Source organism: Cygnus atratus, chromosome 1 (assembly GCF_013377495.2).
Source record: "Cygnus atratus isolate AKBS03 ecotype Queensland, Australia chromosome 1, CAtr_DNAZoo_HiC_assembly, whole genome shotgun sequence".
Classification (NCBI taxonomy): domain Eukaryota; kingdom Metazoa; phylum Chordata; class Aves; order Anseriformes; family Anatidae; genus Cygnus; species Cygnus atratus.
Genome location: NC_066362.1, coordinates 143,920,202 through 143,945,679, shown reverse-complemented (window position 1 = coordinate 143,945,679; position 25,478 = coordinate 143,920,202). Strand labels below are relative to the sequence as shown.

The window sequence follows — 25,478 nt, the reverse complement described above, 5'->3', positions numbered from 1 at the left end:
ATTGTACCATTGAAAATGGAAGTGTTTTTTTTTTCTGCAGCATATACATGTCAATGACAACCATTCATATAAACATTATAGAATATCCGAGTTGGTAGGGACCAAGAAGGGTCATCGAGTCCAACTTCTAAAGAAGCAAACGTATTCCTCACAGACTGATAAGGCAATACTGATAGCGTTACATGTAAAAATATTTGAGATACCATCAGATACAGTGATGAGGGTGACACAAGATAAGGGCATAAAAACAGAATTAGATAATCACGTAAACAGCTCCATCTATCCTCACACCTAGGCTTTTCTTATCAATGTTTCTAGCTCTTTTTCCTTTTAACTTGTAGTCACATAGCGAAAAAAAAAAAGAATGACAGAAGGGTTAGATTATTTGCAAAATCAGTTAAGCATACATTAGAAGAGATCAGACTTGAAGCAGTTTTCATCATCTCAGTTGTGTTTCACTGCCTCTCTCTGCTATCTTTTAAAAGCAATTAACTACAATATTTTCTTAAATACTGCTTTATAACAAAGTAACAAAAAGCTTTGGAGAAACCAATCTAGCATTTTCTCTCATGCAAGCCTTACACTTTAAAGTCTCAGCAATAGCTTTCTAAAGATCAGTTTTGAAAATTACTTCTTGTTCCAGAAGGACAATTCTGTAACTTAAAGGAGAATGTTTCTCAGGAAGAACACAGCATCAACAGCACCATCAAATGCTACCTGAGTTCTATTAATTCTATTAAAAGGAAACAGGTCAAGTTGTTCTGGAGGAACTAAGGCCAGATACATCCAGATTTTAGCTGCTAAAGAACAGAAATCTTCACCTCACATTTGGGAGGGCTCCCAATCCTAGACAGCAATCATTAAAATGGCAAGATACTGAGGAGGTTCGACTTTTCAGAAAAAAAATCTGAATTCATTTAATGATTCCCAGGACACATCTGAACCTGCAACCCAATTATGTGTCTAGCCCAAATCCAGCTTGCTGTCTCTCTCAATCTCTGATCGCTTGTGGGTGTTTTTTTTACAAGATACAGCTTCCCTCGCAGCACGAGTTTGGATGCTTACTGTCTGTCTATCCTCTGAGCACACTGCAAGCATTTGACCCATGGAACACCAGTAGAAGAGAACTATAAAACTTGTCTCAGATAAAAGACAAAATTAAAGTGTCTTCCTGTAGAGTGTCAAAGGCTTTTGAAACACAAACATGGGAGGGGTCTTTGTTGCTAGACTATGGACAGATCAATTTCCTAATCCACCATGCAGAGCCATAAATGCTTGTGTCAGTACTAATGGAAAGTGAAGAATCATAATCCACTTCATTTATTCATACTGGTGCAATGGACCTTGCATTCTCTGGTGCTTTACATTAACATGTAACATTACAAAGGAAATGATAGCCATCGTAAGTTAGTCTGGTCCCTGTGGCAGTCTCTTACGAACTACGGGCTTGATTCTTTGCTTGGCTAGATATGAAAGTTTCCTGCTCCTTGAAAAAGCCTGATCACTAGGCTTCAGGAAAACTCACAAACACTGCCAGCACGTTTTAACAGCAGCAATTGCTGTAGGAGCAGGAGATAGGAAAGAAATGAGTTATGCATATGCTTCATACATGACTTAAAACTTCTAAGACGACCCAAGTGTTACTACACCCAACCAGCAGATGAGTTTTATGAGTTTTAAGCAAAAACGAAGCGCCAAGCCGCTCAGGCTGCATTTTGTGGATGCTTACAACCTGGGACGGCAGATTGCTGGGGAAAAAACAAGTTCAGACCAGGATGAGACCCCAGGTTCTGGATCCCACCCGCCCCTTCCACCACGCGGCTCCACGGCGGCCGCAGCCCCTCGGGGCAGGCAGAGGACCGGCTTCCCGCTGCCTTTTCCCCCGGCCCTCTCAACGCCCGCCCTGGACAGCCCGAGCGGCTCGCACCGGGCCTCGCCATGGCTGCGCCCGCCCCCACCGCGGCCCTGCGCGCAGGCGCAGGAGGCGGCGCTGGCGGCGCCCGTTGGGGCCGGGGCCGCTGGGCTGAGGGGACGCGGCGGGCGGAGAGTGGTTAAGGGGAACAACGCCGACTCCTCCTCCCGTTTTGTGGAGCTGAAACACGGGAGAGCACGGGAGCGGCTTACTGTTGGGTTACAGCTCAGTATAACGGAAACACGGGTCAAGTTTGTGCGCTAGGGGCTTACAGTGTAATGCTTATGTAAGCAGCATTCCCTCGAGAGGCTGAGGGAAGGGTTACCCTCTCTTTCCTCAGAAAAAAAGCACGACAGAAATATGTAATGTCTGTTATCATCTCTAACTTACATACAAATGGTTATTTTGAAAAAATACTGATAGTCCTGGCGCTGAGATGTAAGGTGGAAGTTAACAAAATAACTTACCCATGCACATTCACCCCTCTATACCACAGCTTTCCAGATAACACTCAAGTAGACAGCTGTCACTAAATGTTACCAGCCACTTTAACGTACCAGATACAAAAAAAAGTGAGAGTCTGGAAGGTAATTTCCCAAGCAAGTATGAACTAAATCCTGCATCCAAGACTGTGCGTAAGAACTGCTCTTTACCTTTCAAAATACTCAAGTGCCAAAGAGCCTGCAGACAGCACAAATAGCATCCACCTGACCAGCACCTGACCAGCTGCCTCAGCTTGCTCACTGCTCATCAGAACGAGCATACTTCATGAACATGCTGCAGTGAGCTTCATGAGCTCACTGCTCACAAAGTTTCGAAGGCGTTCAGTTTACTGACCATCAGTTAGCACAGATAGATTATCAACATCAATTAGCATGCAATTAGCATGTTCAAAATAAGTATGCAACACATTATGCAAATTGCTTTTCAACAAGCCATAGTGAAGACAATACAGTTATTTTAACAAGACTAAGATTTAATTTTTAAAATTTGACATTCAATACAAATATGTCATGATAACACAAATACACCCAAAATATGCCAGTGTCTGAACTTATTTAACATGCAAAGAAATCAATTAGAACACAAAACAACCATAAGCTGTAATTTTACATTTATACATCAGAAGTATCCTTTTTAGAGAAGTTGAAATAATTAATAACATCTAAATACTGTTTTATACTGCTAGAACATCTGTATACTCAAAAGCCAGAATTCTATATTTGCCCACAGTCTGTAATGACAACTCTTCCACTTACTAACCCTTTGGGAGAACCAAAGGATTCGATCTTTTTCACAACATCCATTCCATCTTTCACAAAACCAAACACCACATGTTTAAAGTCCAAGTGTTCTGCTTTTTTGAGAGTTATGAAGAACTGAGAGTTATTTGTATCCCGACCCCTATTTGCCATTGACAGCAATCCAGGACCAGTGTGCTTCACCTCAAAGTTCTCATCTTCAAATGCATCTCCATAAATTGACCGTCCACCTGTTCCATCATGGTTAGTTATATCACCTCCCTTAAAAAAAAAGGCACAGCATTTATTCAAATCCCAAAACACCAACCAATAGCACAGTTACATTCTCTTCCAAAATAAAAGAGTTTCCATTCGAAAAACACAGGTAAAACCTTATTCTTAGTTATCACAAGTACCATATTTACTTGGATATAAGGCTTTCCAGCTTCAGCAGCTTTGCTCATGGTAACACAGCATTACTGGAATGTTTCTCATTTATTCTGAACACAGCATTTTATCTTCCTGTTCCACATGGCAACTACTCTAAGCTGGTCATTTCCACTGTCTGCTTCCTGCTTCACTCGGCCTTTACAACTGGCAACCACAATTCTCTCTATTCTCAGTCCCTGCAGGCACGAAACTGACCACCCAAAAAAGGTCACGTTAGCACCGATCAGTACTTTCCTGATTCTGTGCAGAAAGTTTAAATAAAAGAACAGTAAAGGTCATACTTCAGATTCAGTTAATACCCAATCAAGACTGGAGAGTTTTTTTTTTTTTTACTCTGATGACAAGCCATTCATACGTTACTATCAATTTCTGAATGTGGAAAAGATTGTGCCCTGTCTTGAAGGATGTAGCATTATGCAAAAGCACTATTGTAGCATGTAAGGAATTTGGATTATTTTACCTGTTTTAAGCCATTATACCTCATATTGAATATTTGGAAGAATTTTTGGAATGAAGGGAAGGTATACGTGAGCAGATATCAATCTCCTAAACCTTCAGAAATTATGGAGAACTTGCTAGTGCTACTAAATGCACGCAAAGGTTTAACAGCAATGCTGCTCACATTGGGATTCACGAGCAATGCAGGAGGATACTCTCAATGAAAACTGAGTATGTTTAGGACAAAGCCACTGCATGATATGAGAAACAGAAGACCTTTTTAGACTGAAACTGGAGTATCTAAATATATGGAATATTGATTTTGCAGTGCAGGTCATCTGAAATATAAAGTGTTCTTCAAAAGGTGGAAAGTAAGTGTTCTTAACAGGTGAGCATATGGAAGCTCCTCTCTTTGGAAAGAGACGGCTCTGAATGTTCATTTTGGGAAGCCTTACTTTCCTTGCTGCTTCTGTTCAGCAACAGGCCCCTTGTCTGTGGGAAGAAGAAATCTCTATCTCCGTTATTTCTTCTACACTAAAATTGCAGCACTAACCAACACTAAAGCATCAGGCAGCTGGCAAACACAGTTAAAGAGCATTCAGCTTAGGGCAGTACATGCTGTTTACACCATTGCTCATCTCCTTGTAGGGAAAGGAGAAGTAAGAGTATCTTGGACTCTAGATTCGTGCTGCCACCGAGCATGTGCTATCCTGTGATTTTTGTAGTGGCACTGTTAGACCAGACGGGTTTCGTTCCCTCAAGAAGTCTTCATGTTATGCTTACCTGACACACAAAGTCAGAAACTATTCTGTGAAATTTGGTGTTCTTAAATCCAAATCCTTTCTCTCCTGTGCACAGGGCCCTGAAATTTTCAGCTGTTTGAGGGACAATATTTGAAAACAGCTCCATGGTTACACGTCCTAAAGGTTTGTCATCAGCAGAAACTTCAAAATAAACAACGGGGTTGGTGTCCTTTGACAGTCCTGCTGGCAGTCCCTTCTTTAGTTTTGACAAGCTTTGCTGGCAGTCTTCAAATATCTTCTTGAAAGTAGCAGCCATTTCTTGACTTTTAAACCTCACTGCAAGTTGTTCTACTTTTATTTCTCCATCTGAAAATAAATCCAAGAACAGGTTTCTTTAGCTCTAATTCAGAATAGTCAGATACAAGTAGCTTTTGTTTGGTATAGTCTCTTCAGAAAAAAGCCACACAAAGATCTTTAAAAAAAGTGAAAAACACCAAAACAAGTCACCTGCATAATCTGTGGCCGTCCAAATTAAAGCATTGTTTGATGTATCTGAAGGTACTAAATTCATTTCTTTGGTGATAACATGGTTTGCACACACTTTAAGAACTTGTTCCCTTCTCATTAGGACTCTGTAACATTTCTTCTGTGTATGGAAGAGGATCTTTATCTCTCCAACACCACGCTCCTTCCACTGAGTAGCATCTCTATCCCATCTATAAAGTTTGGCTCTCTCTTTGAAAAGAATTTCTTCATCTTCTTCTCCTGATTTTACTTCCACCTAGAACACAGCACAGTAGAGTACCTATGATTTCCCAGAACTGCTGCCACCAGCAGGATTACAAATTACACACTTATTATGATTCTGACATATTACAATGGGAAATTATTCCATGTTTTCCTTTCTTGAATGGTTTTGTGCCGACAGCTCTACAGACCTTCATCACGCGCTGAAACAGAATGCCTGAGCTTTTCAGAATTTAGGAGCCCAATGAGCCCCAGTGTTTGAAATGAACTCTAGCACTGCAACACTACTTCCCTGTGCCGCATGAGGTTTTACTTTTTGTGTGCATTCTTCTTTTTTAAGAAAGCTACCAAGTGTTCTGGCATGTTCCCCTGGAAAATTTCATGTGCCGACTGATGTGCACACTGAGAAGTGAGAATATAGTGCTATTGGCATTCCAGGTGTTACCTTTTCAAGATTGTTAAAAAACTTAACATTTGCATCTGAACAGAATAAATATCAACTGTGAATAGTAAATTGAGGGCTGACAGCTGTATCTCCTTGTCACTTTACGTATGTATATTACTGGTCTCTAACATCCTTTAGTTAAGACATCTTCCAAAGATATGGAAGACCTGAGAGAACTGGAGAAATAAGTGACAAAGAAGCTTTTCTGAAGGGAGAAGTGACATTGAAGGAGAAATGAAACATCAAGTAAGGCAAGAAAGAAAACAACAGGAATCCTAATATGACAAACAGATGAGGAAAGGCACACAATTTTTTTTAAGAAAGAAGGAAGGCACGTTACAAACTACATCAGATTAGCTGTTCAAATTATAGGATACTACATATTGTTTATTTGTGCTGTGGCAGTCTTCTTTAATAATCACACCGATCTGGAATTAAATTTTATTATTTATAGAAAGATAGGCTATAACCATCTCGAACTTTTTACATCTTGTTATACACACTAAGGCTAAATACCAAATCCAGACGCAAGCAACTGCATTAAGCCTCAGAAAGTTACAGAAGGCTACCTTAAGTTAAGCTTTACTGAAGTTTAAGCCTTTACTTCTTGAAAAACTATTTCTTTTCAAATTAAAAATAGTTTCCTTCGCCTTGTGCAGTTAATTGTGCTAGACCTTTAATGCCCAGTGATTCTAGAAGCCTCTCACCTAGCTTAGCGCAAAAATTTCAAATTGGGTGGCTTTCAGAGAACTGAATCTACAAGTCATCAACAGAAAATCCTGAGTTACATTAGCAGTGACAATTGTTCAAGCCCCCCGCAACACACATGGTTTTTCAAATATGCTATAATAAATCAAATTTACCTTTTAGAAGTTACTTGTACAAATTTTCATGATCTACACTGAGTCAAGATATAATAACCTGAAATTTTGTATCATTAACTGATGCACTAGATACTTTCCCCCAGCCAGAAGTTGTACCACCAGGATTTCAAACAGCAGGAGATTCTACACAGGCAGCACAAGAAAAAAGGACCGAAGCACAACAGACAGAAAGCATAAGTAGTCAAGGAAAGCATTTATAAAAATTGTCTTTGTTAGCAGATATGCTTATCTTAATGTTCTTTTATATTCTGGAAGTTTCTTTACCTCTGGTAAGGAAACAATGGGCTCAAAGTGGATATCATCATTATGTACGACTTCATCACCGCTATCATCTTCATCTGCTTTGCTGGTTGTCTGTGCTCCAAATACGGTTGCTCCAGTATTTGCCCATTTGAAATCTTTATCTACAGTTAAGAGACTTGCATTTTAAACATTTTGCTGAGAAGTAAAGTTACACAAATTTACGTAACTTGACAACATGCGGAAGCTTGGTGCACAAAGGTATTTTGTATGAAGCAGAAGTCCTGTTCAGTATCTGTCTCAGAGGCTTAACTCACCTTTTGACCCAAAAGCAAAGTCTCCAGAGTTTCTGGAAGCCAGATCTGCAAATGACAATTCTGAGGTATTGCTGAATCCAAATGAGATGATTTTGTCTTCTATCAAACGAGATGGGAAAGTCAAATGCTTTTCTAATCCTTTAGGGAAAACATTTCTAATGTCATGTAGTCAACAAGAATAAACTGGAGAAGTCTCTACAATATTCTTCCCTTCCCATAAATTTAAAGTTTACTGTCATTCTGAGAAGCGATGTGCAATTATATTTAAAAAGAAGAGATCTCAAGACCTAGTTCGGTTCAGCATGCCACTTCTGTGCAGATCCACAGAGCTTTAATAAGTACTCACATGGCATTTAACAATAAACCAACAGCATTGCTCTGGAGCAGTCTCATTTGACCAGATCAGAATTTGAAACACTGAAGTACTTTCATTCCCCTTCATGTTTTCACTAGATTGGTACTCACATTTCAAATTCAATATCGGTACTACATCTGTTCAATGCAACAGCTAGATCAGATAAACTGTTCTACAGAAAAGCATACTTAAGCTCCTAAAAAACCAACAATATACCTACCCCTGACTTTACCTTGTGTTGACTCTGAAGAATCTGAATTACTTTCTTTTTAGAGTTGTCAGGTTTACAGGTTTGTCATCACCTACAGATAAAGCCTGCAATACATTAACATTACCTGTGCTGGAATCTGGCTCTTCAGCTGACTGCACGTGTGCTATCGCCTCATCAGCTGATTGAGCTGGTTCTTCTTTAGTTGTAGAAACTATATCAGTAGAGCTGGTAACATCATTCTCCTGAGACTAATAAGGAGTAAAGCAATAAAAAAAATAAGCAAGAAGGAGCCTAATATTCAAACCACTTTAAGTCAGGACAGTAAGGACAGTCATAACGAAGAACTTTTCCCCCCCCGCAGTGCTATCAGTTTCTTTAACTGCAACAGCAGTACTGAAGATGCCACGAAATAGGCACCATATTAAGTTCCCTGACTCCCACTCCGCTACAGTCCTTCTAATGCTTCAGAACTGCTCATTACTCCGTTCAACGGATATTTTCAGGAAACTCTGGACAAAAACAAGCTGTGCATCTACGCAACTATGCCTCCTAGAGTCAACACAGGTGGCAACAAATTCTACTGAAATTAAGGTGGGTTCAATCTGGAAACAACTAGAAACCAGGAGCCCACACTAGATGAAATTAAAGATGGCCACCTCAATTCGCATTAAAAAAAGTAAAAGTTGTAAACAGCTAGGGAAAAAAAATTGTTATTGGAAGCTTTCTGACAGTTTTCTTAATTTCTTTCCTGACGCTTACCACACATTGGACACTTAACTTTACAAGAGACCCAAGTACCTCTGAAGCAGCATGCTTCCACAAAGATGCAATTTCTCTTTGAAATCTCTCTGAAATCAATTAATTCTTGCATACATGTTCAGAGGGATATTACTAGCCAAAGCTGTTTATATTAGGTAAACAGCTGCACCTCCTTTCTCTCCCCGAGAAACTTCAGATCTGAACCTCAGTTCCAGTGTCAAAGACTTGAGGCACAGTCAGAGGAGTCAAACAACTTTTCCCCTAATACATGTTTTATTCCTCACAAAGCGAAAAGTATCAAGTCTTACGAGTGTGAAAATACTTCTACAAATTCAATGACAAAAAGTTTTATAGAGATTTAGTTCATACTTTAGTGTTTTCAGCAGTAACACATTCTCTTTCAGTTTTCAAGTCAGTTTTGCCTGTGATGTCTCCTGCAAAGAATAAAAATTAATAGAAAAGAGCTGGTAAGGCAGCTGACTACTGAGGTAATTTTGGGCAACTATGTTATCAAATAACACCGTGATACACGGGACAACAAAGTACGACTTCAAGAACTTTTCAAATAGCATCATTATTGAAAGAGTGGAAGGGTAATTCCACTCAGGGTGGCTAAAGAATTGTCATTTTGCAATACCTGGTTTTCTATTGCTATCAGAGAGTTTCCATGCAACGATGAGAAGTTCAAACTTGCAACTGCCACTACTACTGGCTTCCTTCAACATTTACTTCTGATAGCCCAATATCTACCACCTCTTTCTAGCACACAGAAACACACATCCTCAAAAAACAGGCCTCCTTTGTTACAGTACCTATCCAGATACCCACTTATGCAACACTAAAGTTAGAGACACTTCCAAAATAACCATTAGCATGAAAGCAAGCAAATTGTCTTCTGCACTTGTATTATTACTACAGAGACCAAGTACTTTTTTCCTTATTGAACAGCATTAACTCACATGCTTATTATCTAAGTCTACTATCCGCAGAATTAACAAATATTCACAGCTGTAGACAAGTTTTTTTTTTTTTCTTTTGGTCTTTCAAAGGCATCTTGCAAAGCTCTGCTCTTCGTATTCAGAAGAAAGGCAGGAGTTTCCAGGTAAGAAGACAGTTTGATGTTCTTGTTTAAAGGCCCTCTAAAATGAACTTTTTTCTTTTCATTCAGGTACCACTTACTGCTAACAATTCAACATACTGAGGTTAAAGATGCATTTTAAGCTGCAGCTTTTCTGATTCCAGTGCAAGTTTTCCTAAAACTATCTCAGGAAAAATCAAATTAACCTCAGAGCCTGGGTGTCCTCCAGATTTAGAGCTTAAATCTCAGTATAAAAAAAGTTACCTGTTGTGTTTTCAGGCATATCTTTTGCAGAACCTTGCAATTTCCTTTCCTTTTCTTGATAGAGTCTTCCATTAAGGTTCTTAACAGCTGTTTCATAGTCTTCATCTTAAGTATAGGAAACAAATGTAAGTTCTCAGGCATCCTCCAAGTACAGAGAAGTCTGTTAAGCCCTTCAGACTCACAAGCCTAGCAAGCACACACAACTTCTGCTAACGTTTAAGTTTTACTCACCAGCAAGTAAGCCTTCACTTCCTATTTTGCATGTGTGCGCTTTGGTGCACTCTTGATTCTTTTTCAGTCTAGATGTGTGGCATGGGTTTCATGCTTTCAGAAAATCTATTTCTTTTTAATTTTATTAAGAGTACCACTAAACAGAATTGGGAAGGGAGATGGAAGATCTTTTGTATAAAATCAAGCAAGCCTGGATCTTTGTGGGAGGCTGCTCATCATCTCCTATTTCCTGTTGAGTGAAACGCTTCAGAACTGCGATTTAACAAATTGCTACTGAGCAAGTTAAGAGGAATTTAGTTGTATACAACGAGAGTTGATGTAAAATATTCACAGTTTCTCTGTTAAGAATTTGCTTTAGAATAAAGAGAAACCAGTCTACCATTTATGGAACCTAAGCATTTTCATTTTTGATAAAGGCTGCCTCACACTTGACTCTCAAAATACTTACAGATACGCCTCTTGCTCGAATATTTTAGTCTTACCTAACTGACTACATTAGCAATGAGTCTGAGCACCCATATAGCACCAATGCAAATTCCTTTTTGTCATTCCTGGCCCTCCCTTGTTCTGTCTTGAAGACCCAAGTGTACATCTTTGGCACAAAGATAACAAACACATTACTGCCCATCAGCCCAAACTAGTATTAGAGCGTCTATTGGTTCTAATAGTATTATACCCTTTCCCAACAAAAAGGGCAACACAAAGATCAATTTTGACAGTCCTTACCATCGTCCTCCTCACTCACATATCCAGGCTTATTCTTATAGCAGAAGAATGTCGAAGGTAGCTTAAGAAAGCCAGCAAGAGCTCTCTGCTCAGGGGTAGGTGTTAACTCGTAAACAATTATAACCTCATCAGTTGGAAGATCATCTTCTGGCACTGTCTTCTCCTCAGCTTTGTACAGAAAATGAAAAAAGCATTAAAACTAAATTAGTTTAGAACAGGCAGCAACATTAGTCCAACACTGCCATTATTACAGAGCTGACTTAATTCTTAGGTGGTTAGAAACATATATATTCGGAGCTTACATATTTTTATTCATCCACAGGAAACAACAGTTAAAGTTACAGAATGCTAGGACAAAGCATGCTAGAACTTAAGAATTTCTGAACTGCATGCCAAACTACAACCTGTTCTATTGCCTTTGAAATTCAAGCCTCAGATCAGTAACAAACCTGCATTTTTATATTGTTACAAGGATTATTTATGTCCTTACACCAAACAAAATAAGATTATGGAAAAAGAGCCATACAGGTGTCATCCACAGAGGTGGAGAGGAAAAATGCAGGACTGAAAAAGAAAACGTAAAGCCACCTACAGCAACATATACTAGTGAATTGCTTCAAGTGTTTGAAGTTCCAGAAAATATTAAATAGCAACTGAGCAGGACTTATTTCAAATTACTTATGAGAAATTTGAGCTTTTTACTAACTAATCTCAACTTATTACCATAGCAGCTGCTACTGAAACTTTTAAGTGTTTTAAGAGTAATCTTATAGCTTCATGTTACTGGAATAACAAAATACCGCTATCAGCCTGAAGTTTAACTAGCTTTCCCAGCAAGGACAAATACTATTGCTGATTTTATTATACAATTTCTTCTGCTCATTCCTTCAACATCAAATTGCCTATTCCACTTTCACTGAATAAACACTAATAATCGAAGGTTAAAGCTAATAATCTCACATCTTTATGCATAATAGAATGGAAGCAAAGAGGAAGGATGCATCAGTTTAAGGGTCACGTGGAGTTCCTTTCACTTGTTTTTGTTTAGAGGGGTAATTTACAAAGTAAAGGCTTAAGAGAAACACATTGGTTAACTATTAATAAGAATTAAGCACATCACTATCCATATATCATCTGTTTCCAAGAATCATTTGATTGCTTTAATAAGTCAGCCCACTTGATAACAATAACATACTGCAGTAGAGGTCTGCATTAAGATAGTCAGCAGAATTTGAAGTGGGCTCTCAAAAGCTCACTGTTCTTTTCATAATAAAATATTCGCCAGCTTTGTGGCACAACGTAGTCAAGGTGGAACCTAAAGCTTCAGCTAGGAACTAATCAGTTCCTGAGGAACACTGATTTTCCTGCTCAAGCATTTTGACATTCGTTTCTGCAAAAAAAGACAGGGAGAGAAGATAAATTTAGTGTTCGTAGACATGCCCCGATACTCTGGCACAACTGACATATTAAAATAAAGCTGCTTTTTAAAAGTAGCTTTCCCATTTGTATCTTCCAACAGAGTAAAAGCAACCTAAGTAGTACTAGAATAAAAGCAGCATTTGAAGTTCTAAGCCCCAGTTCAATTATAAGTGCTTTTGCAGTGTTGCCTGCTCCACATTTGTCCCAGCTGATTAACTTCTAATCAAAGGGAGTCAATCACTTCAGGTTCCTAATATAGCATAGAGAGAAGCTCAAACCCATAGCCAGCAGTCTTATAAAGTCTTATCTCAATAGCTCTTCTGAGCCTGTATAAAGTAAATGCAGTACTGTGTTACAAAGGTAGGCAGGTATGCTGCCTGCTAGCACATGCTTTATTCATTCAGATTAGTTAAGCAAGTGTCTCACTTTGGTTGAGTAAATATAAAAACTGAATAAAACAAACGTCAAGAAGTCAGTTCAGATCAATACACAGGTAAAGTTCTTCACACGTTGATCAAACACTGATTACGATCCCAGCAACTGTCGACTTGAAAAGCTAATTCGGACAGGACTTCTTAAAGTCATTTGCTATTAAGCCAGTCAGAGCTCAAAACAGCCAAACCCTACACTGAAGGTAACACCAACTGTAAATAAAGCAAGGTATATAACCATACCCTAGTTATCAGGAAAGCAGAAATGAACTGTCTGAAGTACCAGAAAGGCATATGATTTTTTATTTCATTTCTTTAAAACACCTTCCCTCTTCCCAATATAAAAACAAAATGAATTCAAGGCAGCAAGAGTTCTTGCATTTATGCATTAGCTCAGAATGCTAATTCACTTTATTTTATAGACATTCAATGATGAAAATGAAATCAAATTATTAATAGACTCGTGGATGCCTAAAAACACAGAACATTTGACTCTCAATGAGATATGCAGAAGGTGGACAGGAGTTCAGCGTTTGCATAAGAATAGCTTCTCTAGAAATACTAAGCTGGAAAAACGGTGTTTGAAATGACTTTCTGACAGTTTTTAACAGTCTAAGACACTAACTTTAGAAGACTATCTTGTGCAAGCTACAATAAAAATTTGTTTTTGAAAATTAAACTGCTCTTGCATAACTGCATTAGCTTGAGTATGCTTCCAGCAAGCCTAACTTACAAGAAGTACTGTTTTTAACATCTTATGATGACACAATCAAGCTGTAAGGTGTAATTTTGGTTAAGGGTTCTGGATGTAAACAAGATGGTTAAAATCAGCAAAAGTTTTTTGGCTAGCTAAGGTGGACTTCGTATTATACATGAAGCACGTACATGTAAACGGTAGCTAAATTTGGCTCTCTCATCTCTGCCTACGCCTTGTTTTTAAAATTGCAGAAGTTAACATTGATAATAAGGAAACTGAATTAAGCATTTCCAGCACATAACTTGAATATATTTAAGTTTTACTAGTTAACATGTCTAGAAATCTTCAAGCATATTTCACTGAAGTGGAAGACCTCAGGTAGGAAGAGAGTCACACTTTAAAAATAAAAAAAAGAATATAATTCCTTTAGTAAAAGAGAATTTTACAGATGCAGTGTGTGTGTTCAGTAAAACTGAAGTGCAAGGCAGGTTTCTAAATACCCTTAAAAAGTAAGACAAACAACAGCCAAAAGCATAAAAGAAGACCATCCATCGTGCTCACACATCAAAGGCATTCTCTTACCTGACAAATACAGTAGTCAGACACAGAATTTTAAGTACTCTCTTCCAGCATGCATGTTAATTATAAAGATTACTAAGCCAACTGCTGTGCTACAGTTGGGTTACTGTCCATGCCTGCTAAAGTGTTTTTATCACACATTCAGTGCAGCGTGTAAATACCTTTACTGTCAGGTTGCAAGGAAGGTGTGCTTGTCCAAAAGGCCATTGGATTAGATTTAAAAAGGCTAAAATTAAACCCTAAAAAATAAATTGTTTGGATATAAGTGTTTAACTGTACTTTTAAAGGGGGGAAAACACTTATCTATGCTTTGGAAGCATTCTGTAGTGACGTGTCACAGTAGGAAAATTCATGTTTAATGCTATACTAGCTTACCCTACCCACCTGAATAAACTGCAGCTAACATCTCTGCCACCACACTTTATTATACTTCAGTTAAGAAACAGCTTGTCTTCATAAATCTGAGACTAGTATGCAAATTATGTACTATCATCTGGTTAAACAGTCTTGCAATGGTAGGAAGCAGTGCATGAAATCAAAGAGAAGTACCGTACCATTAAAATGCTAGTGCGGTGGTTTTACCTTGCTGGGCAGCTAACCCACCGCAACCCCTCCCTCACTCCCCCCTCCTCAAAAGAAGGGGAGAGAAGAAAGTATGCTGGAAAGAAAAAGAGATGTATTATTGAGACAAAAAAAGTTTTGTGAGTAGCATTAAGAGATAACTGCTTAATAAGTTGCATACCTGAAAAAAATTATTAGTTCAAAGGACACTCACCTTTTTCCACAATTCTAAATGAGAAGTTGGCGGGCCCATCATGTGTCGAAGTAGCCAAGTTGCATGCCTTGCTGTCTTGAGGCTTCTGCAGTGCACTGGAGCTTCTTGGTCCAGCTACTTCCTTCTCCGACGCTGGAATACTGCCATCGCCTTTTCTTGGAGAATTAAAGCTGAACCCAAAGAGAGAACCAGTGGCCGAAGTATTTCCAAATGTGAATGTCTTTGACTTTTCATTACTGAAAATGCTCTTGACAGATTCAGATCCGAATACGAACTTCGGAGGAGAAACCACTGTTTTTGTTGGCGTTTCAGATGTGCTCGACACCTCTGAGGCCTCTACAGTTACCTCAGAAGTATCATCGCCCTGGCTGAGGTCGGTTCTTTCTCTAGTAGTCTCTTCCAGTACAGCTACAGCATTTTTACCACATGGAGATTCTTTTGGTGTATTGGCACGAGAATAAAGAGGTGTTATCAGTGTTCCTTTCTCTTGGGCATTCTTTGCTTCATCAAAAATCTGCTTGAATGAGTCTGCCACATCTTGCTGTTTGAATCGCACAGCTAGAAGCTCGACTTTCCGTTCTCCATCTGCAAAGTCACACGCGGTCCATACCCACGCTCTATCAGATCCTTTCATTTGTTGCATATTCATATCTGGTGTTATTCTATGATTGGCGCAGAGTTTTAGTACCTGGTCCCTTCTCATTACTATACGCACTTGTTTGTTGTCATAGTTCTGCAGTATCTTGATCTCCCCAATACCTCTCTCTTTCCACTGATTAGTGTCTTTGTCATATCTGTAGAGTTTAGCTCTGTGACTGAAGACGACTTGCTCGTCTTCCTCACCACTGGTCACTTCCACGAGGTCAGGCAGAGGTACCACAGGTTCAAAGTACTGCCCATCTCTCTCCTCGTCTTGGGTAACATCAGAATCTTCATCTGTGCCTACAGATGTTCTACTCTGGTTCTGCTTGGAAGGAGATTTGGATGGGCTCAAGGCAGATTTAAAGCTGAAATTAAAGCCTGTAGTAGACTCTCCAAATCTAAACAGATTTTTCCGTACAGGGCTACTTGCAAGAGGTGATGCGTACACGGAGCTACTTACGCTGTCATCCAAAGCTTCCTCACGCAAATCACAGTTATCCCATTCCAGAGCGGGCCCGGTACTTTCAGCGGGGGGCTTTACAACCAAATCAGAAGTACTACTGGCAGAAGCAGAGTTTACATTTTCCTCTTCTGTCAGTTTAGTTTTGTCATCTGTCAGAAATGTTTTGAGGTCTTTTAAGCCACTCTTCATTTCTTCTGCTTTCTGTATAAGTTCAGCTGTCCTACCTGTATCGACAAGTTTGTGAGGTGTCTGCAATGGTATATCTAGTAGTAGCCTCTGACATTCTTCAAACTTCTGTTTGAATTCCTCAGCTTGCTCTGGTGTTTTGAATTTTGCTGCCAGCTGTTCCAGCTTTGCATCACCATCAGAGAAGTCACTGGCCATCCACATCCACGCTTTGTCTGAGCCAGAGAGCTGTTTCAAGTTCATTGTTGTTGTTATCCAGTGATTCGCACACACCTTCAGTACTTGCTCACGTCGCATTAGTATTCTTACTTTGCCATTAACTTCGTTTTTAAGAATCTTCAGGTTGCCCACCCCACGTTCTTTCCACTGGCTTGTTTCTGGATCAAACCTGAATAACTTCACTCTTTGTGAGTACAGCACTTTCTCATCTTCCTCTCCAGTGAACGGTTCTACCTTTTCAGGCATCTGAACTATAGGATCAAAATGGATATCATCGCTATCCTCAGTCTTATACACATCATCATCCTTCTCACCAAGGTCAGCAGAGGTGCTTGCTTTGTGATCTGTTTTAGTAGAAACCTGTGAAGAAAACAGCTTTTCGCCTGCACCTGAGAAGCCTTTGAAGTCAGGGTCCTTTTTGCCAAATTGAAAGCCTTCCCCAGGGGTACTTTTTGCAAGCTCGGCAAAAGTAAAAGTGCTGCTATTTTGGCCAAAAACAAAGTCAACCTTCTCCTTGCTTGCAGTTTCTTGAGATTGGAGGGAAATTCCACTATCTGAAGGCAGTTCTTTTTTGTCTTTTTCATCAACATTTTTTAAGCCGCCAGCTGTACACTCTTTGGATGGATCATCTTTCTTAGTAGCATTTTTGCTAGGTTCCTGTATGCTAAATTTAAATCCACTCGGAGGCACTGACATTGAAAAGTTAAATCCTTCCTTTGCAGACTTCACTTCAGAATCAGCAGGAATTTGAAACGTAAATGCTGGTGTCTTGCCTTGCTCAGCGTGACCTAATTTAAAGCCCTTTCCTAAGAAATCACACTTAAAACCTGTTCCTAGTTGTCCTTTGGCAGGTTCAGATAGTTTACTTTTCAAATCAGAAGTAGATGTTGATGGAGCATCATTAACAGAATTACCAGATGGATTTGGTGTTTGACAAGCTACACAGGCTGGTGAAGAACCTTCATTCCTTACAAGACAAGTATTACAATCCCACTGACCTTCCTTTTTAGCAAAAAGCTCCGCAAACGTATTCTCCTGTGGCTTAGTTGCAGTTGCATCAGCAACAGAACTGAAGCTGGGAGCTGGAAGTGCCTGAGCAGTAGACACAGGCACGTTTGGTTGACTTTGTGATTTAGGATTCTGGCAAGAATGACAGTTTTCATCGTTGGCTTCATTTTGGGCTAGGCCTACAGAGCAGTCCCACTGACCTGCTTTTTTAGAAAAAGGAGTTCCCAAGTCATTTTGAATGTTTTTTGGAGCATCTAATACAAATTTAAAAGAAACTTGAGGAGATATTTCTGTACTCATTTTGCTTGGATTCTGGGAGGCAACAGGTTCGTTTCTCACAGAACGGATGCTGCCATCCAACTGACCTTCCTTTTTAGCAAAGGCAGATCCAAATTTGTCCTGCACAGTGTTACCGGTAGCTTTGAAACTTGGAGTAGATTCAGTTGATGGGGTGCCATATGTTTGCCACGTATCTGCATTTGGGCTTTGGCACGATACACAATTCTTTGCAGTTGCTTCATTTGGAACTAAACACACCTTACATTCCCATTGATCTTTCTTCAAGAGTGACTGTCCAAACCCACCAGAAGAAAAGGTTTCCTGACCTTCCTTTCTGAATGAGAAAGTTGGAAGGGCAGATGCACTTGGAACAGATTTAAGACTGACTTTGTTACCAGATTCACTGGTCACTCCATCTTTCGGAAACTGAAATACAGAGTTCAGGGTCCCTGAGGTCGATCCATTAGACTTCTTGATATCCTGACTTGTCGTTTCTCTTGTAGTCCCACTACTCTGAGTCACAGATGTGTCAACATTTGATCCTAGGGTTTTTAAAATGTTCTGCGACTCCTCAAACTTACTTTTGAAAAGCATTGCTTCCTCTGGTGTTTTAAACCGAATTGCAAGCTGTTCTGGTTTTGGCAACTCGTCTGCATAATCCAAAGCATGCCATACAAATGACCTATCTGATCCAGCATTTGGAGTTAATTTCATATCAGTATTTATGTAGTGATTTGCACAGATTTTCAGTACTTGGTCCCGTCTCATTAAGAGACGGAATTTGCCAGATACTTTATGCTTCAGTATTTTCACATTTCCAATACCCCTTTCTTTCCATTCCTTAGATTCTGCATCAAAACGAAACAGTTTGGCTCTGTTACAGAAGAATTCTTCTTCATCTTCCTCACCTGTCTTTACTTCAATCTTGTCAGGGAGGGGCACCACAGGATCAAAATGAGGACCATCATCATTCTCATCTCCAAGGGTGCTTCCTCCCTCTGTTTCATGACTTCTATTGGCCAAATCAGAAGTTGAAGTCATAAATAAAGACTTGCTTGGTTCTTGGAAACTAAACATATCACTCCTCTCAAAAGCCAAGTTTTTATGTGCATTCTGTGCCATGCCTTCGGTAAAAGGGATGCCTGAAATATGTTTATTACCAAAACTGAATACATTTCTTTGACCAGTTGTGTGGTTAACTGCTTTTTGCTCAGCATATCTGTCATCTTGTAAAGGTTTATCAGATGTCAGAAGACCCAAAAGGCTTTCACTGCTGTTAAAAACTGCATTAGCAGGCTGTGTTGTAGCTTGAGGAGAAGAAAAGGTAAAGTCTCCATCATTAGACTTGAAGTTAGTGTTGAATTTAAAAGTTGTTGGTTGACTTGACTGTGCTGGTATTGGCAGACGTGTTTTTGACCCTTCTACTGTTCCTGGCTGTCCAAATTTAGATTTTGGAAATTCTATCATTTTTGATTCTGCAGGTTTTAAAGTTGTTGGTGTGACTGAAGGCTTTGTGAAATAGCCAGGTCCAGGTAGCTGTGGATTTGTGCTTGCCTGTGGGACACTGTAATTGTAGTAATCACCAGTCCCACGAGGAGAAATGATCCCAGGAGCATCAAAACGCAAAGACGTGCCATATAGGTCTTGGGGAAACACACAAGCAGAAGTGTTTTGCAGAGGTGGTGTATGGATTGTTTGTTGATAAGCATATATATGTTGCTGAGGTGCAAGTCTGTTCATGCCATAGACAGGTGCCTAAAGAAATAGCAGAAGACAATTGCTTTTTTTGTTATGGTGACAGAGAACAAGGTATTACTATGCTAGAGCCCACGTAGACATGCGTTCTTAAAAACAGTGCGCGTTTTAAAATTAGTTTAGATTTTAACTTATGAGCTTACCTTAAACTGATTATTTTAAATCTTGAATGGCATCTGAAAACAAGCACTGAAGAGGAGCAAAAGATGAATGGGCTCTTTGGTGTTTTTGAGGCTTTTTTTTTTTTGATAAGCAAAATTCTCCTTTCCTATACTACTTTTGGGAAAAAAATTAAGTGCCATCACACATACCCAGTAGGGGACACGCACTAGCACATTTACAGACCTGTTTTGCTGGCCGCTCTGCCTGATCCCCACATTACAAAGAAAAAGCAGAAAGATCAATCATCAGCTACCTCCATTTTAACAAATGCTATCTGTGGAATGCAGTAACATTCAACTACAAGCAGTCATTCAAGACAAGAATCAAAATCACTCTTTTCTATAGACCAGTAGGAACAGCTCGAACAGATACATTCATCCTTACCTTTGTTGGTGTTACATTGGTCGCAGCAGTTCTGAGAAGATACTGAGAGTTATAGGCAGGTGACTGGCTATAGTAAACAGATGGGCCAGTAGTAGCAACTGAAAATGAACACCAGAAGAGTTTATATCCTTTTTTGTAGTTTTGAATGGATTTTCCCGAGATCAGTTTTAGTTGTGAACCTTAAAACATTTCTGCAATATTTTAACGAGTCTACCTCAGTTTAGCTAGGTGTTTAATTAAGATTTCAGCAACAACTTACCTGTTAATGGAGCTTCATGAAGATTTTGTGCTCTCTGATAGGTATCTGACATAGTATCTGTTCCATAGCTTTCACCAGGCCACCGATGAGATGATACATTCGAGTTGGAATTGTTGTGTTTCATTTTTTGCATCTCATTCTATTAAGACAGCGTTTCAATTAAGAGAATGTAAGTGTATAACACTGGTATTTGTAGAAGAAAGCATAAGGAGCGATACCTACCCTAATTACAATCATGTTCAAACTCTGAAAAAAAAATCAAGAGGTGGCTGCTGGAATAATCCAAGATTTGTTCATGCTATACAGCATGCTGGGAGTGTTTATAAAAATCCCAGAACCAACTGGATGATACCCAAGCTGATGATAGCAGAACTCTTTCTGCACACACAGTCCTTGGAAGGGTTGCCTCCATACCCCTGCCTGAGTCCTGAATCAGGGTTTTTAGGCAACAAATTTTACTCTTGCACTCATTTTAGGTAGATGTTTACAGAAGATATTTTCACTGAGTTATGTGGTAGCCTAGCAAGCTAACATTAGTTCATGCTAAGATCACTGAGTCCTTACTATAACAAAAAGATGAGCTGATCTGCATTGAACATGGTGACAAAATCGTTTAACTTTACAAAGTTGTTTACCTTTAAAGCTTCCACTTGCTGACAGATCATTTGAAGTATAGATCTGTGATCTTCTGCCCACTGAGGAGGATTTTTAGGAGAAAACTGGGGAGCAGAAGAAAAGTTCATTTAACCTATTGAATTTTTATTCAGACATAACATTTCCCTAAAATAATATCTGGCTAATGTACCTTGTAGCTCTTAGATGGTGAGACAGAGAAGTTATTAGACAATGGAGTGGAATGTTTCACTTCTGAATCTACAGCTGGTGACAGATCATTTCCGAAGGCGAGACTTCCCTCTTCATCGTTCTCTCCAAGTTCCTGAATCACTGTGTCCAACATTTCCCTCACAGTTTCAACAGATACCGGCAGCTAGAAAGTTATTTGAAATGCAAGTCATGATTGCATTCTTCCTCAGAGAAGGAGACTACATTCTGATCAGAAATACTGTTTTTTCAGCAAAGCTCCAAATTTATTAAAGTTAATGTAGGAGAACAATTCACGCAAGCTTTAATTTTATTTGGAAACTGTTAACCTCTGTAAGAAAATAATGGGGAAAAGCTATTTGTTGGCAAAGAAGCTGTCAACCACAGAGTAGTCAGAACACTGCACGATCTGGTATCTTACAGAAGTTTCCCAGAATGTACTAGCCCACTAGTGTTATGCGGATTATTTGTCATGTGGGAAAAAATAAGTTTAGCTTGCCTTTAAGTAAAGTCTGGTCTAAAAAATCTGACTTGAATGCAAATGGTTTCATTTTAAAATAGTAAGATAAACCAATGCACCTCTTGAAACAAGCTTTTAAGCAAGAATTACTTACTTTCTCAGTTACTGACACATCTGAGGAGCTTTCTTCTAAGATCTTCATTAGATAATGCTTGCTTTTAAAAAGATAGGCTTTGTGTTCTTCTTGTTCTTCTGGCAACATGGCATCATTCTCAATCTCCTCTGCCTTTCTTTGGAAGATCTAACAGTATGCACATTAATTAGAATCAGTCAGAATGCAAATGAAGAAAACAAGTGAAGAAAAAGCATTTGCGGGTAATGAAATTTATGAACTTACTATAGCAAGATTCCAGTATGAAACGACATTCTTAATAGCTTCAAATGCTAACAAAGCATCATCAGTTCTGCCATCAACTGCATCCAACGTTGCAAATGCTATACGTGCCTCTTCTTCATAGACTGTAACCTGTGAGACCTACAAAGCAAAAGCCGAGTCGCACTTAACTCGATACTTGGAACAGAAAGTGCATGTGAACGCCACTAAATAATTGGGCAGGCGGAGGTTAATGATATTACTAATTTTTTATTCCTGTAATACAAGGAAAACACTTTTTAAAGAAAGTTGGTAGTAAGGGAGTTCAGCGTCTTCCAATCAAACAGAGTTTTAAAACTAAAAATAAAGTTATAAGGAGAGATTCCCCTGCCTTTAATCAGGCACGCAGTTACTACCAAATATCACTGTTAATGACATTATATAAATAACACCATAGAGCTGTAGAATGCAAGAAAACCCCAACCAACATACACACGCACTATAAATTTTTGTGATATAATCCCCCTTACTTCAATTTTAGATTAATCAATCTGTACCTGGATGTCAACACTACGGAAATGTTTGAAGAGAGGATCAGTAGGTTCAGGAATACTTCTCTTCTTTTTGACTATTTCCAGCATAATCAAGACTCTCTTCCAGTAGTAAACACTTCGTCCAACGTATTCCTTCTGGTCATAAAAGGAGTTAAGACTAATGCCCTGTTGAAGAAAAGGGAATAAAAGCAGGTCATCTCAACAAATTCAAACCCAATGCTATTCATACATATTGTTCTCTAAAGCAATTAGTATCTTCTCTAATACTTGTGATAAACCTCAGGGGACCTCTCTACAGAGCTATGTAACATACAGGTAGAAAATACCACTACAGTTAAAAGTAGCATTAAGAGAGTAGTGAGGGAGAGAGAACTCACTAGGGTGACTATAGCAAGTAACTTATCTGGCAAAATTAATCACAGTTCTCTCGTCTGATTTTATTTACTGTTTAGTTCGCAAAATAGAGAAAAAACACATCAGATTATACATATTTTAAAATAATTTTAGCTTACGGTTTTTTGCAGTGTTTTTGCCCAGTGTATAATTAAGGCAGGTTGAAGGCCATGTTTTTCCAGTGCTCGCAGAGTACTTATTCCATGCTGTACTACAAGCCTCAGTTTTAGTGCTGTTTCTGGTCTACATATCAGAAGAAATATTCCACAATTAGTATTCTTTTTTTTTTTTTAAATCTGTTTTAGTCCTAACCTACATCTACTTTAAAAATGCATTATTAGAAATGAAAACCCCATTTTTAGAAAGTTCTTAAGTGTCTCAAGCCCCTCCAGCAGTAAGACTTCAATGTCCAAAATACATCAAGAAAAATGAATTTTACACACAATCTATGGGGATCAATTCATGACACCCTTGCAGAAGCTACTAAAAACTTGTTTCGAACATTTCCAAACTTAAAAAGCCTTACATTGTTTTCCTCTGCATAAGAGTACGAACGGCATCCCACCAGGCTCTTTGCTTTTCAGTATAGAGCTGTTTGCACACTAGCAATGGTAAGAACTGAGGCTGATGTGCACTGTAGTGAGCGTTAAACTTCTCTTGCAATTGTAAGTTGCTAGTGAATACCACTCCAAGCAGAAATACCTGTTTTTGTAAAAATAAAAGATAAATAAAGTATTAGATACCAAAAACTCTTAAATTGTATAGTACATTTAAGAACTTGGAAAATTTACTTACTTCAAGGTCTAACAGGCAAATGGATTCAGGAGCATCTGTCTCTAGTCTTGATGTTTCTTGGGGCAAGTGAAAAAGTTGTTTTAGCCATCTGTGCACTGGGGGTAACACTGACATCAAGAACCACTGCAAACAAAGCCACACGAGGTGCTGGAGACTACCATTGTGCATTCGAACGGCACCTATGCAAAAACAAAGTTGTAGGAAGTTAATATCTGCATCCTAGTTAGGAAGACTAACATCTGATCAAAGCCGGGTTTCGTTATATGAAAAGAAGAGTTTTAGTATATATATATCACACTGAAGGAGCTTCCTAGCAATCTCTTCCCATCTTTTTGCCTTCATCTAAGCTGGAAATAAGCATTTTAAAAATAAGATGTAGCATTCTTGAAGTGATTTCGGCATCTATATATATTAATAATAGCTTTTGAAGAAGCAGCATCCACTTCACAGGAGTGCACAAGCCAAACGTATTAATACTTTAGCTTTTCTGTCAAAGCAAAGAATGGAGATAACATTTCCACTGAAGTACATAAGGATTTTAAATTTTAACCTCTTCATTTTGAGGCAGCAGGTTAAACTAATGTATTAAACAGAAGTACTGCAGTTTTTCTAGTTCTGTAATGCTCGTGAAATCTCTATCTTTAGCAATGTTAAATGTTAAAATAGCTTGAGCGCTTAATTTCTAACTTAAAGCCAGACTTTTTTTTTGCAATTATGTTTTTGCACTTATTTCTTTAACAGGGAAAATCTTTAGCCTGCATGCAATATGCACAGACCCTCGTTGTTTCAAAATACATAACAAGAAACACTACAAATAAACTGCTTATGAGAGGTTGTGGTAGTATAAGCTTTATTTTAGTTATTTAAGATAAAGGACTGTAAGCCTTATTGTCTAAAATTACTTAACAGAGTTAGGTAGTACACAGAACACAGCACACAGATTTAACAGCCTAAAAGTTTCTAAAAATTATCAGCTAGGTGAAAAAACTACTAGTACTCTAACCTTGTTACACCAAAATTCAAAGCCAGACTTCATCATCAAGTCAAGTTCAAAAATTGAGAAGTTTTTAGTAGTTTGCAATTCTTCCTAAAGTTACTTGATTTTTGTACTCGTAACCTGTATTCATAGGTTACATAGGAAGAGAGACCTGCCTTCCCATTGACACTTACCAATGTACAAACACAAATAGCTAAACAGGCAGCAGCAAATGAAAATGGATCAGAACAGACTAGAAAACACAGAAAGGATAGAAGTAGGGAAGTATGTGACAAATTCTTAAGAACCAGGCATAATAATACTGCTTCTCAGCAACATGTTACAGCATAAATTGAAACTCCTTACATATCACTCTTTTGGAGTAATTAGGGCAACACTGAACAGCTAGAATGGCTGTCTCTTACTGCAATATGAAGTATTTCTAGAAAACTCTCCAGTACAGACAGTCATGTTTATGCTGAGTTTCAGAAAGTAACACCTCTTACCAAGATCATATTTATGAAGTTCCGCTTGCACTGGTGCTTGCATACTGACATTTCCAATATCATCTGTACCAAGGAAAGACCTCTCTCTGGAAGCTCCATTCTCAAAGAGACTACCAAACAGCGTAGATGAACCGCTTTTGTTTGCCAAAGATTCCACAACCTCTTTCAGGAAGTCTTCCTTGCCATGGCTCAATTTTAGCAGCATATGACCTAGAAAACAAAAATATCACTTCACATAGATAAACAGTGAACTTAGTCAAGGAAAGTAGTATTTGATACAGCAGGCTGTTCTTGCTACGG

The 25,478-nt window shown here is 38.8% G+C and overlaps 1 protein-coding gene across 3 annotated transcripts in view; it reads right to left on the bottom strand.

Annotated features, from left to right (window-relative positions):
- Positions 1-2,867: 2,867 nt before the first annotated feature.
- RGPD4 (RANBP2 like and GRIP domain containing 4) overlaps positions 2,868-25,478 on the bottom strand; it is a 31,471-nt gene continuing 8,860 nt past the window's right edge. Inside the window, exons 9-29 of one of the 3 annotated variants that reach the window (XM_035558146.1) lie at positions 25,179-25,388; positions 23,697-23,875; positions 23,428-23,603; positions 23,021-23,144; positions 22,512-22,673; positions 21,979-22,116; positions 21,736-21,882; positions 21,105-21,287; positions 20,935-21,018; positions 20,300-20,438; positions 20,041-20,138; positions 14,943-19,494; positions 11,042-11,209; positions 10,085-10,189; positions 9,112-9,176; positions 8,108-8,231; positions 7,418-7,555; positions 7,125-7,264; positions 5,292-5,565; positions 4,825-5,150; positions 2,868-3,435 (exon numbers count right to left, since the gene is read on the bottom strand). In XM_035558146.1, the coding sequence (XP_035414039.1) occupies positions 3,130-3,435; positions 4,825-5,150; positions 5,292-5,565; positions 7,125-7,264; positions 7,418-7,555; positions 8,108-8,231; positions 9,112-9,176; positions 10,085-10,189; positions 11,042-11,209; positions 14,943-19,494; positions 20,041-20,138; positions 20,300-20,438; positions 20,935-21,018; positions 21,105-21,287; positions 21,736-21,882; positions 21,979-22,116; positions 22,512-22,673; positions 23,021-23,144; positions 23,428-23,603; positions 23,697-23,875; positions 25,179-25,388 (7,838 nt within the window). In that variant the 3' untranslated portion in view covers positions 2,868-3,129. The remainder of the gene's footprint in view (positions 3,436-4,824; positions 5,151-5,291; positions 5,566-7,124; positions 7,265-7,417; positions 7,556-8,107; positions 8,232-9,111; positions 9,177-10,084; positions 10,190-11,041; positions 11,210-14,942; positions 19,495-20,040; positions 20,139-20,299; positions 20,439-20,934; positions 21,019-21,104; positions 21,288-21,735; positions 21,883-21,978; positions 22,117-22,511; positions 22,674-23,020; positions 23,145-23,427; positions 23,604-23,696; positions 23,876-25,178; positions 25,389-25,478) is intronic. The other 2 variants (XM_035558147.1, XM_035558148.2) reach the window with 2 other exon arrangements.